The sequence below is a fragment of the Macadamia integrifolia genome, chromosome 6 (genome assembly GCF_013358625.1).
Source record: "Macadamia integrifolia cultivar HAES 741 chromosome 6, SCU_Mint_v3, whole genome shotgun sequence".
Classification (NCBI taxonomy): Eukaryota; Viridiplantae; Streptophyta; class Magnoliopsida; order Proteales; family Proteaceae; genus Macadamia; species Macadamia integrifolia.
Window position 1 is genome coordinate 21,012,321 of NC_056562.1, and position 15,727 is coordinate 21,028,047.

Here is a 15,727-nt window from a genome sequence, read left to right on the forward strand (position 1 = left end):
TTTTTTGTGAAGAAAAAGAGGACGCGTAATTGAAAAAAAGCAGATCCTGAAAGTTGGTTCAAACAATTGAACCGGAATTGATTGTGTGGTTTAACTATTACATAATATACATTTTTAATAAAGGAATTCATAGCGATTGGCAGGTAGACCAGCCTGACCAGGTGAGACAGTTGCAGGCTTTTAGCACCTCTATATAAACCCCACGACTACCGGTGTAAAGGAATTTTTTCTCTGTGCGTCTCTTCCTCCTGAGAACTCATATTCCTCGTTTTTTATTCTCTCCTTTCTCCGCCTCGTCTTTCTCTGCAACCAACAAATCGAAGCTTCTACCTCTTGTTTCTTTGTTCTTAAAGACATCTCCACCAAACTTTGGATCAGGTAGTACTCTGGAACTTATTGAATTGGAGTTCCGTTTCTTCTGATCTGACATTGTTTTTATTGTTTCGGAGCTCTAGTTGTTAAAACGTCATTTGCTACAGTTGCTTTGTAGGTTTTCACATTCAAACTTCAATCTTACTTTTTGATTTATTGACCTAAGTGGTATATGGATCTCTATAATGGAGTCTGTTGGAGAATTAGTTTTCTCTAAATTTATCTTTGTGGTTGTTCTGTCAGATCTAGTTTGATTTGACTATTTGAGTGAACAATGCTTTAAAAGCCAGCGATTTAGTTTTTTAATTTTGTCTTCTGTGCTGAGATCTAGCATGATATATTGAACTCTGCTTAATTTGAAGTTTCAGCATAGCATCTCGATGGATGAACATCGAAATTCATTCGTTTGTGGCCTTTGATTTGAAATATTAAATTTTCATCTGAAAAAAATAAATAAATAAATAACTTGGATTGGATTTCTATTTGTCAAAGAAGTTTTCTGGATCTATTATTCTGAGATATTCAGTTCAACTATTAATATTTCAGGAACTGATGAAGAAATTTCTTCGATTATTAGGTAAATTCATGGGAACCGTGATTGATGCTGTCAAACAGGTAATTGTTGCTATTTAAAATTTCTTGTCTTGTTAATCACTATGGCTTTCCTATCATGCTTTCGAGAGACTGAGAACTACTGTGTCATAAGGTACCTAGACATGCCGATGTACCTATTCCAAGGCACAGTTAAAGGACCAGCATGATATTGAGTACTGAATTAACGGCTATAATGCTTGGCCTCTAACGATCAAATGCTGGATCAGAAAAAATCCTAACTTGCTTCTTTGTGGGATATTAAGGCTTGATTTAGTTGTATGATAAGTGCTCCTTTGGATGCAGGAAGCAAATGGATGCTTGCCAAATGGAAAGAAGGTCCAAGTTGTCTTCGTTTTGGGTTAGTAATCAGTGGCATTAATATGCAGTTATGCCTCATTTTGCAATTATCATATGTAATGCCAACTATGCCCATTGAACCAAACCATTAAAACTGAATTTACCTTATTATTTTCTCAACTTTAAAATATCAATTTGATAACAGTTTCTAACTGGGAAAGGATGCACCCGACAACCTTCAAGTTTCTGATAATTTAAACATGCTTTCTGTGTAACTTTAGATGATGACTTGGGACCTATCTGTTGAGAGCACCGTTTGAAAGCTGTAGTGGGGAAAAAAAAAATAAGAAGAAGAAGGAAGCTAAAATGAGCTGTAAAATCAAACAAAATTCCCTATATTGGAATAAGGGGAGGAAAAAGTATATATCAAAAAGGGGGACGAGGCTTCAAAACTTCAACAAGAGTCCATGTTGCTACTTCATTTCAGTAGCAAATATATCACACCAACATCTTCTGCTCTTGAAATACACTTTAAGTGCATTCACCCCTTGACTTTTACTTTTTAACGTACTCTTTTCCTAGTAGTAGATTTTCAAAACAGTTGTTCTTCCATCAGAAGTTCCATGAATAATGACACTTAACAACACAAACACATAAAGTGTGTGCATCATGCAAACATGAACATATTTATGTAGTCTTTTTCCTTCCCTTCTCTTTTTCTTTCTCTATCAATGACCAAGCTTATTTGATTTTTCATATTGTCGTCCGATTGGAGTTTCCCTTTTCCTGCTTACAGTGACCAATTTTCATGTGGATTCTGACAAATTTATGTTCTGATAAGTTTGATTGTGATTAAATAATGGACAGGTGGTCCAGGTAGTGGTAAGGGCACCCAATGTGCAAATATTGTCGAACACTTTGGATTCACCCATCTCAGTGCTGGTGATCTTCTTCGAGCAGAAATTAAATCTGGTTCTCAAAATGGGTAAGATGCATAAATTTCTGTGGTATAGAAAGTAATCCATGCTGCACTAAGAATGATGAAATCAACAATTTTTTTGTTGGAGTTATAAACCATGACCACTTGAATTACATTGTGGGTTACAATGCAAAACTTAGGATGATTAGAAACTGATGGGGCACCAATGATTAGACCATTTGAAGTTTTGAACAGTCCACTAAATCAGTTGGATGTGGGATTTACTGCAAAGTCCACTGGCCCCTATTTGATGCTTGCGATGTTGAAGATCTAGGTTAAAAAATCTGGCAAGAATAAGGATCCCATCCTTTAAATATATATTGGCATTGGGGTCGATTCTTGCATTTCGATCACTGTTTGCCAATGAAAAAAAAAATCTGGAAAGCTTGCAATGTTTTCTGGAGTCCTAACCAATCAAAATATCTGATTGGTAGCCTATTTCTAGGCAACTCTTAATGAGATTCACTTAATGGTTCCATGTGCACCTTAGTGGACATTCGCAATGTGCCTCTAATATCTATATAGGCCCTCCTTTTTATCTCGTGGAGCCATACATCTTGTACATTTTAACAATTTTTTTTTTTTCCTCCATTTCTTGTTTTCTCCTAATTGAGCTTGTCTACCACCTAAAGTTTGTCAATGCTATTGATAAAATTTCCTCCATATTCTGTCTGTTTCGAAACTTGTCTTGAATCGGAGGAATGCTTGGGAGAGGATCCCAAACCAATCAAAAACATATAAGCTGCTGATAGTGGAGACTTACTATTTGGTTGGTCCATCTATGAAATCTCATTGACCAAGCATCGACCTGCTTGGATTACCCTAACAATCTGATGCAGGATTCTGCTTTTTAAGCTAAAAATTTTTTCTTGTGATGTTAAAAAAAAAAAAAAAAAAAAAATCGAAATGTGATGTATCAGATGATTTGAATTATCCACCATGTTCAACTTCTAACTGAGAACCTTCTAGGCTGGTCTGATCCTGGGGAGATGTTGCATTTGTGGACAGCTTGACCTGGGAATTTTTATTTTCAACTACTTCAAAATGGAATATTTTTCTGATGCTAATATTCTTAAGTTTCTGCTTTCAATTAAATGATACTCTCTTTCAATACATCCCTTGATCTTGAAACTATGCATCTAAAGTTGTCTTTATTGCAACAGTGAAATGATCCAGAACATGATTAAGGAGGGGAAGATTGTTCCTTCTGAGGTAACAATTAAGCTTCTCCAACAGGCAATGCAGGAGAATGCTAATGACAAATTCCTTATCGATGGCTTCCCCCGTAATGAAGAGAACCGTGCTGCATTTGAGAAAGTTGTAAGACCATCAGTACAATCACACAATTCACCTCCATTAGGCATCTTTTTGTGAAGAAACTGACTTGGCTGGAGTGTCCAATTCTCATCTCCCATCTTCTGGTGTTTTTGGCATTATCTTGCAGACAGGAATTATTCCAGAATTTGTATTGTTTTTTGATTGCTCGGAGGAGGAGATGGAGAGGCGTATTTTGAGTAGGAACCAGGTTAAGATAGCTTCCTATAAGTTCTGTGGTCACTTCATCTTTTGACCATCGCGCCCCCCCCCCCCTTTTTTCTTTGTCATCTAATATTGTCCTAATGGATTATGAAGGGAAGAGAAGATGATAACATTGAAACAATACGGAAGCGGTTTAAGGTTTTTGTAGAATCTAGTCTCCCTGTGATTGAGTATTATGAGTCAAAGGAGAAGGTTCGGAAGGTAATTTCTTGTCTATTTTACCTAAATAAATATAACAGCGTTCAAAAAACTTGTAATTTCCCATTAAACCTGTATATTTTGCTCAGATTGATGCTGGAAAACCTATTGGAGAGGTCTTTGAGGCTGTCAAAGCTGTTTTCTCTTCAATTGATGCAAAGGTAAGATCCTTGCCTCAAATGTAGAGACAATGATGCATGTTGAGGCTGAAACAACAATCTGTTTTACTGTGATTGATAAGACTGATTCACAGTGACCTATGTGTTGACATCAGGAGTCATCATTTTACAATAAATTGCTCTCATCATTTTACAATAAATTACTCGCATCACACCTTTCCTAATTACCTTAGAATCCAACATGATGTATCCTGCAATCCCTTTGTGTTGGGACCACAGAAACCAATAAAGGTCTAGAATTATGCCATGTTAGGGCACATGGTAGCCAGGAACCTGCCAAAACAGTGATAAATTTGTGATGTTAATATACTGTCACAATTTCTGTTATGCACATGGCAGCACAGTTAAATAGTTTCACTTGTACACCTTTGGACACGTGGTGTAGCTGCAGGCTGCTTAGTGATACTAATACACCTGCACTGCTACATATTGGACTGAGAGGTAACACACATTCGTCAAACATTATTAGGCCCTCATTAATTTTGCTTGTACTATTACTGTCATCCTCATTATAATTATTGGAGATTCAGAGGATGATGGCTCTTATATATTAACGGGAAAACAAGTTTTGCAGGGATTATATTTCGACATATATAGAATTTTAAAATTTAATTAGAAAATTTTTGAACTTCTGCAAAAGAAGCAATGTCCTAGCTTATTTTGAATAATGAAATTTCTTCGTTTGCTGCACTGACTTTTGCCCCGCTACAATCAACTAGAAGATTCTTCATTAATTATCCACCACCTAGTACTATGTTTTCCTCTCAAGAAAATAGAATTATGAGAAAATGGTGCAGATTATTAACCTATCAGAAAAAAGGAAAGGTGAAACTTTGCGGTTGCTTAGAAATTTTTGAGGCTTCCTGTGAAGGGATCGCATATCGAAATGTCTTGCTTTTTAACTGGAGGGGTCTCTATTTATTTTACCCATTGCATAATGAAGTGGTGAACATTTTGTAACCATTTTATTTTATTTACCTGGGTTTAACATGGTCCATTAGCTCTCTCTCTCTCTCTTGGTTTCGCGGGGGCCCGGGGGGGGAACTATTTTGCATTAAATAATATACTTGAATAAGTCCTCTATGAGAAATTAATGGACAAGAAGAGTTAGATATTACTGCATTCACATTCTCATGAATTCGGTTGATTACAACATGAATGTTAATGGCTTTTGTGGATATTTTTGCAGGTTTAAACTTGGTATACTGGATATGATTTATTTTACATGAGAAGCGTCACCAGCATATTTAGTACTGCTCATAGTTTATCTATTGAGGCCTGTGATGTCATTATTATTATTGTTGTGACTAAATTCTCTTAATACAAATACTTATAGAAATAATATTCTGTCTTTGGAGGTAGTCCAATGCATTCTTTCTTCTCAAAAAAGTTTTGTTCATGATATCTTCCATCACCATGCATGGTTCCAAAAAATTTCAACTTTTTTTTTTCCCCTTTTTTATTTGAAGTGTATCTTAAACTTCTTGTAGATCAACTTTTTATAATTCTATGATGAAAATAGATGTCTGCCTTCTACTTTGACTTGTATGCCTAACTTAGTCAAATAGGTTTACTGTGGACAATTGGGTGTCTGTTGTTATATAGTTCACCCATGGTATCCTCCCAAGTCCCATCCACTTCCAAGTTCTGACTTCGAAGATTGAAGGTTGTGTTTGCCATGCATTCTTAGGTTAATAATGCATTTCTAAAATCATAACAAACACAATTTAATTTCAAAAAGCCCAGCATATTCCAAACGCTTGAAAAGTATAGTGTAATAGTGGTATAGTTCATTCTCCTTAACCATGATTTAGAGTTAGATCTTAAAAAGTTAGGGTGTTGGGGCCCATATTGAGAAGATGAGATGTCAAATATACATTAGGAAAAGAAGAATGCTACTCGCTTGTGTGGCCACTTTGCTAGCATGCAGACCAATGGGAGGCCGCTCGGAGGCTTCTTTAGCGCATGGGATCAGCACAATCTTTTTGCACCCGCTTCTAGCTGCATGCAAGCAAGTAGCTTTATTTTTTCCATACATTAAATAGATAGTGGATCCAATGTTTAAGACCATATGTGAAACATTTAAGGTTGTGTTCGGTATGATTTCTTGGAATGCATTATTGATCAATAATGTATTTCCATGATGCATATCAAACACAACCTAAATCTAGCTTTATACAGAAAACATTAACAAATCCAAAACCTTATCCCAACTTAACGGGATCGGCTACATGGAGAGTACAAGCAAGGACGAATGCAAAAAATCAATGCAAAAAGATTAACAGGTTATGATTAATTATAATCACTAGTAATTTACCATGATTGGTGGTAGAGGTATGACTCGCGCCTCAAACTCTTTCCAAGCTTGCTATTTGACTGATGGTCCTTTATTCAAGTCTATTGTTGAAGGAGTAGAGAAAGACTAATTATATTTTTCATAAAGGTTCGACCTAGCCCCAACCTTGCTTCAGAAATGCTTGTTTCTAGCAAGGCTGAGATATTCAAGCGAGGTTGGTTGGTTCTACTCCATAAGTACGAGAGGCTTAAGGGTCCTCCCGCGAAAGCTCAATAAAGAAGTAGACCAATTAGCAGAAGAGGTCAGGACGCCTCAGGCGGACCCTGAGAAGGTTTTGGTCAAAGCTAGAAGATGGCTGGACGAATTGAAAGACAAGATGAGAGTCATCAAGTGGGCTGTTGAGGGCACAGGTATCATTATGATGCCTTTCCCTTTTTTGCTCTTGCAATCAAACTAAAGCACTATGTCAGCTGTCAACCTGACGCACCACTATAAATCAACCAGAAGCTAATAACGACAGACGATAATAAGATACCGACTGTCTATCTAACATACCATATAGATTAGTCAAGCCAACACGTCCTACATGCATTACGTCCAACATCAAGACAATCCATCACCCAACCTATTTTCATGAAAGGAGGAATGAGTTAACTAATTCTTGACAAGCCCATTAAGCACGAAGGTAACAACTCAAACACACAACTCTGGATTGAAAACTATGTAATCAACACACAACTCCACATTGAAAACTAGAAAAACACCCCACAACTCGAGCCAGAAGTATCTATGAACAACAGTTCAATGCACTGACATAAAGCCGATCACCACAAGCAAATCAATGTGCAAACCAATTGTGATAAATCTGGCTTTATGAAGACTTCATGATAAATGTTTTCCTTGAATCTCATATCAGTATTTGACAGCTCAGTCTAAACCTTTTCCGAATCAACTTCAATTCATTTGTGTTTGAACTATGAGCTCCCAAAATGCAATGGGCACCAGTTGCATTTGCATCATGCTCCAGTGTAAATTGATTGTTTTATTGCAATAAGGTCAAATAATTTGTCTGATTTGTCACTTAGTATTTGTGATGTAAAATATTTTATAGAATTCAATTCATACGACTTCGTTTGGTTGCAAGCGAATTAAAATGAAGGGGAGTAATTAAATCAATAATAAAGTGAAAAATATTTAAATCATTATCTTACATTATAGTAAAACATTGTTATTAATTATACTTTACCCCAAGGGGTTAGCGCAGTTGGCTTGAGGGAACATGGTATGACGCCTTAGGAAGCGAGGTCCTGAGTTTCCATCTCGGACTGACCCGGTCCTATGTAAGCGGTATCACAGTGACCCCAGGGACTAGTTGGGTCAAAGATCCAGGTAAAAAAAAAAAAGAAAAAAAACCTCTTTGATTTGAAAACTGATAAATTTTGGGGAAAAAAAAACCTGTCCAATTTGTCATAGAAAACACCCAGACTATGCAGGGTGCGAAAAGATTGTGTTGTCCCCCCCTCCCTTAACTTGTGCTGAATATACCCCTGTGTGTCCTCCCATTGACCCATTGGTCTAATGTTTCCTATACCAAACTGGCAAGGTTCTCTCACCTATAAATTTTATATTTGAAAAGTATAATTATCAAATATGGTAAAAGTTTTAGATATGTTATTAAATCATGATTACAAAACATTCATTTTGCATTTCAAATTTGATTTCACTTTCCCTTTTTTTTCCTTTATTTACATCTAGACGAGCCTACAAAATTGCACAAGGATTAGAAAGGAGGAAAACAATTTTACTAATATGCAATTCAAAAGTTAAACAAAAATAGTGATGGTATCTTGATCATTAGTACTCTTGGCACTCATGCTAGATTCTATCGCAATCATAAACCTGGATTGTTACCAAAAAAAAAACATAAACCTGGATTATTTTCTTTTAATCTTAGTCAATGTTCAAAAAAAAAAAAAGATAAAAATTATTAAAATAAAACTAATTACTTTCTATGTAAAATATATCATGTCAACAAATACAAACACAGAAGTTAGACAATGCAAATTATTTTTTTATTAATATTTTTCACAGTTAGAAAGGAACTTCATTAATCTACTGAAAGCCCCAAAATATAAAAAGAATATGAATCACATTGCAAGAATCATCTGGCAAAATTGATTATGACGATGTGGGATTTTCCATTTAGACGTAGGACTTAATTCGCAAAGCATGATAAGAGGGGCCCCTTACATTGGAATATAAATCCCAAGTTTGAAACCAATCCCAATGCTCTGTTTGATTGCTAGGGAAAAGAAATGAAATTTTCAAATCGAAAACGAAACTTCGGTAATCATTACTCTACATGATTATATTACCATTTTCAAATCATTCCATGTTTGATTATAAATTCCGCAAACCCCTTGTGTAGGGAAAGAACGCCTGCTATAATTTCCAATAACCGTTGTGACAGCTTTCAAAGTAACTAAATTTAGAAGATGCATTTTTTTTTTTTCTTTTCAATATCATCACCTAATCATTATGACCTAGTGGTAAGGTTGCTCCAGTATGACCTAGTGGTCACAGGTTTGAGTCAGGAAACAACTTCTCCATAAAGCTGTGTATGTTAGTCATGTAATCAATGTAGAACCAATCTAACTTCTTCGTGTGCCTTCCTAGTGGGAATGGGTTCCTACAACAGGCATGTAGGAACGAAAAAAACCAAGGCAGCAACCAACTAGTCGGTATATAACAACTCATATGTGGACCAGGGTAAGACTGCTATGTCACAATTAGGTTTATCGGTGAACCGGACCACGATCCACCCATTCTCTTTGGTGACACTCATTCTCATAAGCATTCCACAAATTAATCATCAGTGCAAAAGTTTCAATATTCTGAAAGTATGAGACCTAAAGAAAATAATAATGATTTTATCCTTCTCATTTCTACTGTGTATGACAAACATGCTACAACAGTTAAGGGAAACAGAAAATCTCTAATTGTACAGTGTGACAATTCACACCCTGAGCTGTGACCACAGGGCAGTCAGTCTACAAAAATAATCCCATTCTCCTTAATAGTATCAAGAACAATGCCGAGCTTACCTTCAATTCTCTCATTTTTCTTGGGCTCATAAGACATTGCAAAAACATCAGCTTCCATAGATCTCTCAGCAATGAGCCTCCCAATTATTCTACAGGCATCGTTATCAATGAGGGATGTCAAAGTGTTTCTCAAATCTTTGGCATTTGTACTAGCAACAGAGATCACTTTACTGGTACCTCGGTGAACCACCTTAGCATGGATGTATCTCTTAGAAAAGAAAACATTCAGTAAGAAGGGCCTCATGAACATATCTGTCCTTTGTTTCCATGATTTCCGGTTGGGTCTCTTTGCAGCTTCACCTCGGGACCTGCGGGTCCAGGCAGCTTGAATGATTCCACCCTGAAAATGAATACATGACGAGGATCAGATGCATTCCCTTCTTTCTAAGATTCCCAGCAAAAATTGTTAAGAGAATTAAAAAAATGCGTCAATATTGCAGACCATAGACAGAGCCTACCAACAGAAAGCCCACACATGCAGGACTCGGCATTAGGAACAAAATTTTAACAGCTCCCACAAAGTACGTTTGTTCCAAAAGCTGACACATTATGTCACAACTGCTTAGGCAGCTCCATGTGCCAACCCATTCAAGAAGTCTCATGCACCTTTTTTGCCATCTACAACTAGGTGGATGGGTGTGGGTGTCTGTTAACATGAACACTCAAATATACCAACGGACCCTCAAAAGTTGTCACACAGACCTCGTGATGGCATAGGATGCCAGATGTGCATGGAGTTAGCATTTCTATTCATTGTAATATATCAACTTTTGTTCACGCTATCCTTCACCTTTTTTTTTCTTTCAACCTTCATCAGCCCGAGGAAATGCAACTATCAGACGGTCGATATATTCAACTAGGCATTGGCCTAGATTTAACATAATGAGAAGATTTGAGACTTGGTAACTAATGGTCCAGCCTCCTAAGCGGCTCAGCCGCATGCAAATACAACATTGACAATAGGACAGCAGGCAGAAAAGAATAGTTACCGAAATGGCAGTATTTCACCTCCCCCATCCCCCGAACATTTTCTTTTCCTAGAAAGAAGACTACCAAAATCTCTACACAACATCAATTACTGGTACAAAATATAGAATATAAATCTCTCCAAAATTACACAAAATTTACATCAATCAGACTGCAGGATGGAAATCAAATCATTACCAAGGAGTCAAGTTCAACTCTGAACTCTTTCAGTGAGGAAACCTACTCCATTACAAAAGAAGCATTGTTGAGATTGTCCAGGTTTTTCCTTCAAAATTCTTTAGTTACATTATTTTTCTTTTTTTAATGAATACAGTTGCATTTTTTCCACAAGCCTCAGGATACCACAAATGGCACTTAATGTCCAAAACATTTTCCCTTATCTCCAGATGGCGTGTAAGTCAGTATTCTAATATGAGGAGCTGACAAGTACAGAATTAAGTATCTGTTCAAAAACTTAGATATGATTTTCAATTTGACAAACTACATGACATTGTTGATGAAGTTCAGCTAAACTCAACAACGACATAACAATCAAAACTGAAGATAAGCCCTGAATCCAATCATTGACACAACACTCAGAGAAGAAAAAATTTATCATGCAAAAAGCTCAGTTGTAGGCAAGTGTGAATGTCTCATCCTACTTGGATGTGATCATGCAAGTCCTCTTGAAAAGATGTACAGATGGAAAATCACCAGAAAAATAAAGCAGCTAAGAAGTGAAAGAGGGAAAAACAACTAATGCAAAGATATTCAAGTTTGGGTTTCAACTTTTGAGATGGTTTCTCATGCTCTTATCTCCCACATTCTCCATTTTGGAAACCATCAAAAAGCATATCCAAATCATCAATAATAACAACAGTAAAACAAGGTAAAGTGTGGAATCATTTAAAAGTTGGCACCCTAATTTCCTGCCTACTCCATCATTGGGCAGAGAATATCAAACATAAACATAGAAGGAGCTCGCCCATTGCAAGAAGCAACTATTATTTGTTATAGGAAGAAACTTGTTGCTTTTCTTGCACACCCTAACCCACCCCCCCCCAAAAAAAATAAAAAATAAAAAATAAAAGAAAGAAAGAAAAAAGATGGGGACTTCAATAATGAAGTACAATCCTAACAAAGGAAAGTTGAGCGCACCACTGAGACTTATGTTTCTTCAATTATAGAGGGCCTACAATGAAAAATAGACTCTGAAAATTTTCAAATACATAAATAGAAAGCAAATGGTCCCTGACAAACCCTTAGTTTTATCACTTTATAGAAAAATCAGTAACATCAACACTCTTGCACCCCAGGCCTACAATAGAAAATAGACTCACAAAAATTTCGAAATATCGAGGAATGGTTGCACCAACTTGCTCTGAATACTTGTTATCTTCTACAACCCAATGGCTTGGCCCGACTAGAACAACGACCTGGGTTTATTGCTAGGGCCTATATTTAATTTCAAATGAGGAATGTGAGCCATGAGAGAGGCAAAAGGGAGTGAACGACAGTGAGAAAGGCATGAGAGATTTAAGGGCATTGAGTGGAAAGAGAGGTAGAAAAAAGGATCAGAATAAGTTGTTGAACACAAGCAAGGGCGAATTCATGGGAGAAAAGGAATATTCATTTATTTGTCTTTTACATCTACTTTTGTTTTTCTTAACTCGAAATTAGAACCAATTTCTAAGTTCTTTCAGAATTGTAGCTTTTGGATTAAAATTACATCTTTCTGCCAGTGTAAGAACCATTATCATTCAGTCTATAACTAATAAAATTTAGCAATTTAACTAAAATGGACCAAGCATTGTCTCTTATTTTTTCAACCCTTTATTTTGATAATCCATAGGTACTGTAAACGTTTACTGCCAAATCCTAAGTTGATGAGACGGACAACTAACACAATCTTCAAAAGAAAGGAAAAAAAAAAAAGCTGAATTGGGTTCTCAATTTCAAACAGTCGGTTTCATCTACTCGTACTAATAACTTCACTGACTATACAAGTTGGGTATTAAACTCACCCAGAAGTCGAATAACTAGACGAGCAGACAAAGAAATTTCCAACTTTATACTACGACGCAGTATTTAGGGTTTCTTCAAGCTATTATTAAGAGCAAAATAAAAGAACAGAGAACCATGCACTGGGGTTTTGAGGATGAGAAATGCTCACCTCTCTGGGCATCAATAGAGAGGGTTTTCTGATAGAGTCGATAGATATTTTCATCTGGGGAAGTGAGGAAACCCATGAAAGTGAAGTGGGTTTTTCTCCACGAGCTCGACAAAACTCAGAAGTGAGAAGGAACGATGACGGAACTGAAGAAATGCATGCCATGCTCTTCGATTCCTTGTCTTTTTTCTGCGGCTTCTCTAAATTAAATAATCGGCAATGACCAAGTGCAGAAGGCTTAGTTTGGTTGTCAAGAAATGAATAGAAAATAGAAGGAAAATTTTTAATTTGACGTGAGATATAACCAGGTAAGTCAATCATCATATCATCATCATGATATAAAAATAAATAAAAATACCTGATTTCCCACTTTTGGGTTTCACTCTTGTGTTTCGATTGACAACAATCTCTAAAATCAAGTTGGGGTTTACAAAACTACCTATAACAGTGATTTTCCCTCAATTATGTTTGTTTGTTTTTTTACCATATTAACCCTGACTTCTTGTACCCTGGCTACCTTATCCAATATCTGATCATTTCCCATTTCTAGACTCGCACACCTCTCTCTCTCTCTCTCTCTCTCTCTCTCTCTCTCTCTCTCTCTCTCTCTCTCTCTCTCTCTCCTCTTCTACAACTTTCCTAGATCGTTGGAGGAGAGGATAAACCAAGCAAGATCGATCCACATCTCTCTCTGGGTGCTTGTGCGTGCCTAGGTTTTCAGGAGAATTAGGAAAATCAAGTTGCTATAGATCCATCATCTGATCTTAAAATTGGGGCTTCTGTGAGTTGAGGATCAACCAATCAATCAATATTGAAACAAAACCATGGTGTTTGCGAAAGCGTGTTCATCTACTGATGCCCTTCCACCTCTGCCCAGAGGAGAGACACATCTCCTCAGAAAGGCGACTCACCTATCTTCTCAATCCAAGACCTTTGCCAATGTCTTCAACCCCATTGTCGGTGCTGGTGTCCTTGCCCTCCCGTATATCTTCAAGAAGATTGGTTATGTCTTCGATGTACTCATGATCCTTCTTGTCTCTCTCTCTCTCTCTCTCTACCTACCATTGTATGATGCTTCTGGTCTACACCCGCCGGAAGTTAGAATCAAAGCAGGGATTCTCCAAGATTAATTCTTTTGGCAACCTTGGATACTCTATCTGGGGCAACTTTGGTGAGAGTTGCAGGGAAGATGATCGGACATCGGAGAAGGTAGGGTGCAAGAAGTCAAGAGTAAAATGGTAAGAAAACAAAAATAGTTGAGGAAGAATCACTATTTTGGGTAGTTTTGTAAACCCAAACTTGATTTTGGAGATTGTTGTTAACTGAAACACAAGTTGGATAACTTTGTAAAGTGAAACCCAAAGTGGGTAATCAAGTAATTTTCCCAAAAAAAAAAGAAGCCAGTCACAAGATGAATTGTGGAGTCTACATCCTTTGAAACGAGCGATGAGGTGCGATGTGCAATTGGATGATTGAGAGTCTGAGAGTATTTGGGCATGTGTCCCAAGGGATTCCCAACCACCTAATGCTCATTGTACCAATGCAACGGTTGCAGATGATTTTCACGAAGAAATTGTATAGATTTACAATTTCACTATAAATCGTACCGTGAAAGATACATATGCCTTTTTTTTTTTTTTTAACCTAGGGCTTAGGGTTTTGGAACAATTTTCTCATATCGTGTAAACTATCTAATATGCTCATTGAATAAGAATAATGAAAGATGTAGGCAAAAAAGTCACGGTCATGCTAGTAATCCACTTCACTATAAATCGTACCGTGAAAGATAACCCCTCCATAAATTACCATATGATATGATGTGCTATATCTTAGAATATTCACTATTTAATAAAAACATTAAATAAGTAATAAGATCGATTTAACCAGGTGAATTAAGGTGCCTAACACTTTCATTGGGACACAACGTGACTCGAACCCATTCTCATGGCCAAATAGGCTCAAATGAAGTCATGTATGCTTTATGTGACAACTCCTTTGCAGTTGGTGAGCAACGAACTTGGTACGAGCCGTAAACTCAGACGTCCTAAGTTCGACTCCCAGTAGGCACACCTTAGGCCACTCACACAGGGTGTTTAGTGCTCTTCACAGATTTCAATGAAAGTTGAATGTTCTCATTCAACCCTGATATGACCTAGTCTATGCGATTGTAGGGTTATTATGGACCCGCAAGACTAGTCAGGCCGAAGGTCTGGATACCCTTTGTTAGCAAAAAAAAAAAAGTGACAACTCCTTGTTCGTTCCCATCTGATAAAAGGATTTCCTTAGAGACGAAGGGGGATCAAAAATCTATTGTTCTCGCAAACATAAAGACTATAGAAGCTAATATATGGGGAGTTCTATGCACATATTTCATAAGCTGAGCGAAGTAAATGTTATAGTGCCCATAAGGTATTATCAGGATTGAGCTAACTTGTAAGTAGGCTCTTAAAAGTAGGCTCCAAACAAGGGCCATTTTTTTTTTTTTCATGCTCTTACAACAATATTTAGACAGGTTCATTTTGTGGGAGCATAAAATCAAACTATATTTACCAATTGTAATTCCACTCCCAAATTATTCTTATATAACAGATATTAGCAAAATCACTCTCGTGGAGTGCACCCAAACTCAGCCTTATAGAAGAATTCCATTGCGTCCACTAAGGGTGTTAATTGGTTTGGTTTTCAGTGAAATAGTTCTATTTAATTTGGTGCAAGAAATTTTATGTAAAACCAAAATGAATCGCTTAACAAAAGGTTTCAAATATTGAAATCAAAATTAATTATAAACGATTTTGGCGTAGACAGTTTCTTAGAGTTTATAATTTCTCATTCAAAAGGGCTTCTTTCCCTTTAAATTTTTTATTGAAATGGATGCAAACTTAACATTGAATAAATTACTTATTATTTAATGCTTTCTTTTAATAGTTGTTCAATGTAAACTTTTTTTCTTTTGGGTTGGGGGGGGGGATTTTCATGTACCACCCCTATTTTAAAATGTAATAAGGTGTAACATCCGTTTATCAGAAAAAAAAA

At 36.6% G+C, this 15,727-nt stretch overlaps 2 protein-coding genes across 3 annotated transcripts; one reads left to right on the top strand and one right to left on the bottom strand.

The window, feature by feature from the left end:
• The first annotated feature begins 158 nt into the window (after positions 1-158).
• Positions 159-5,700, top strand: LOC122082499 (UMP-CMP kinase 3-like). Of its 2 annotated transcripts, none has more exons than XM_042650108.1 (9): positions 159-378; positions 919-987; positions 1,270-1,324; positions 2,131-2,248; positions 3,406-3,562; positions 3,687-3,767; positions 3,875-3,982; positions 4,069-4,140; positions 5,348-5,700. In XM_042650108.1, the coding sequence occupies exons 2-9, from the start codon at positions 925-927 to the stop codon at positions 5,351-5,353; spliced, it is 660 nt and encodes a 219-aa protein (XP_042506042.1). In that variant the 5' UTR covers positions 159-378; positions 919-924; the 3' UTR covers positions 5,354-5,700. The 2 variants fall into 2 exon arrangements, with proteins under 2 accessions (XP_042506042.1, XP_042506043.1); XM_042650109.1 differs by having other exon boundaries at positions 160-378; positions 950-987.
• Positions 5,701-9,364: 3,664 nt separating this feature from the next.
• On the bottom strand, positions 9,365-13,121 carry LOC122082500 (50S ribosomal protein L18). The gene is made up of 3 exons (XM_042650110.1): positions 13,053-13,121; positions 12,698-12,894; positions 9,365-9,898 (listed from the first exon to the last, which is right to left on the bottom strand). The coding sequence occupies exons 2-3, from the start codon at positions 12,857-12,859 to the stop codon at positions 9,500-9,502; spliced, it is 561 nt and encodes a 186-aa protein (XP_042506044.1). The 5' UTR covers positions 12,860-12,894; positions 13,053-13,121; the 3' UTR covers positions 9,365-9,499.
• Positions 13,122-15,727: the final 2,606 nt, after the last annotated feature.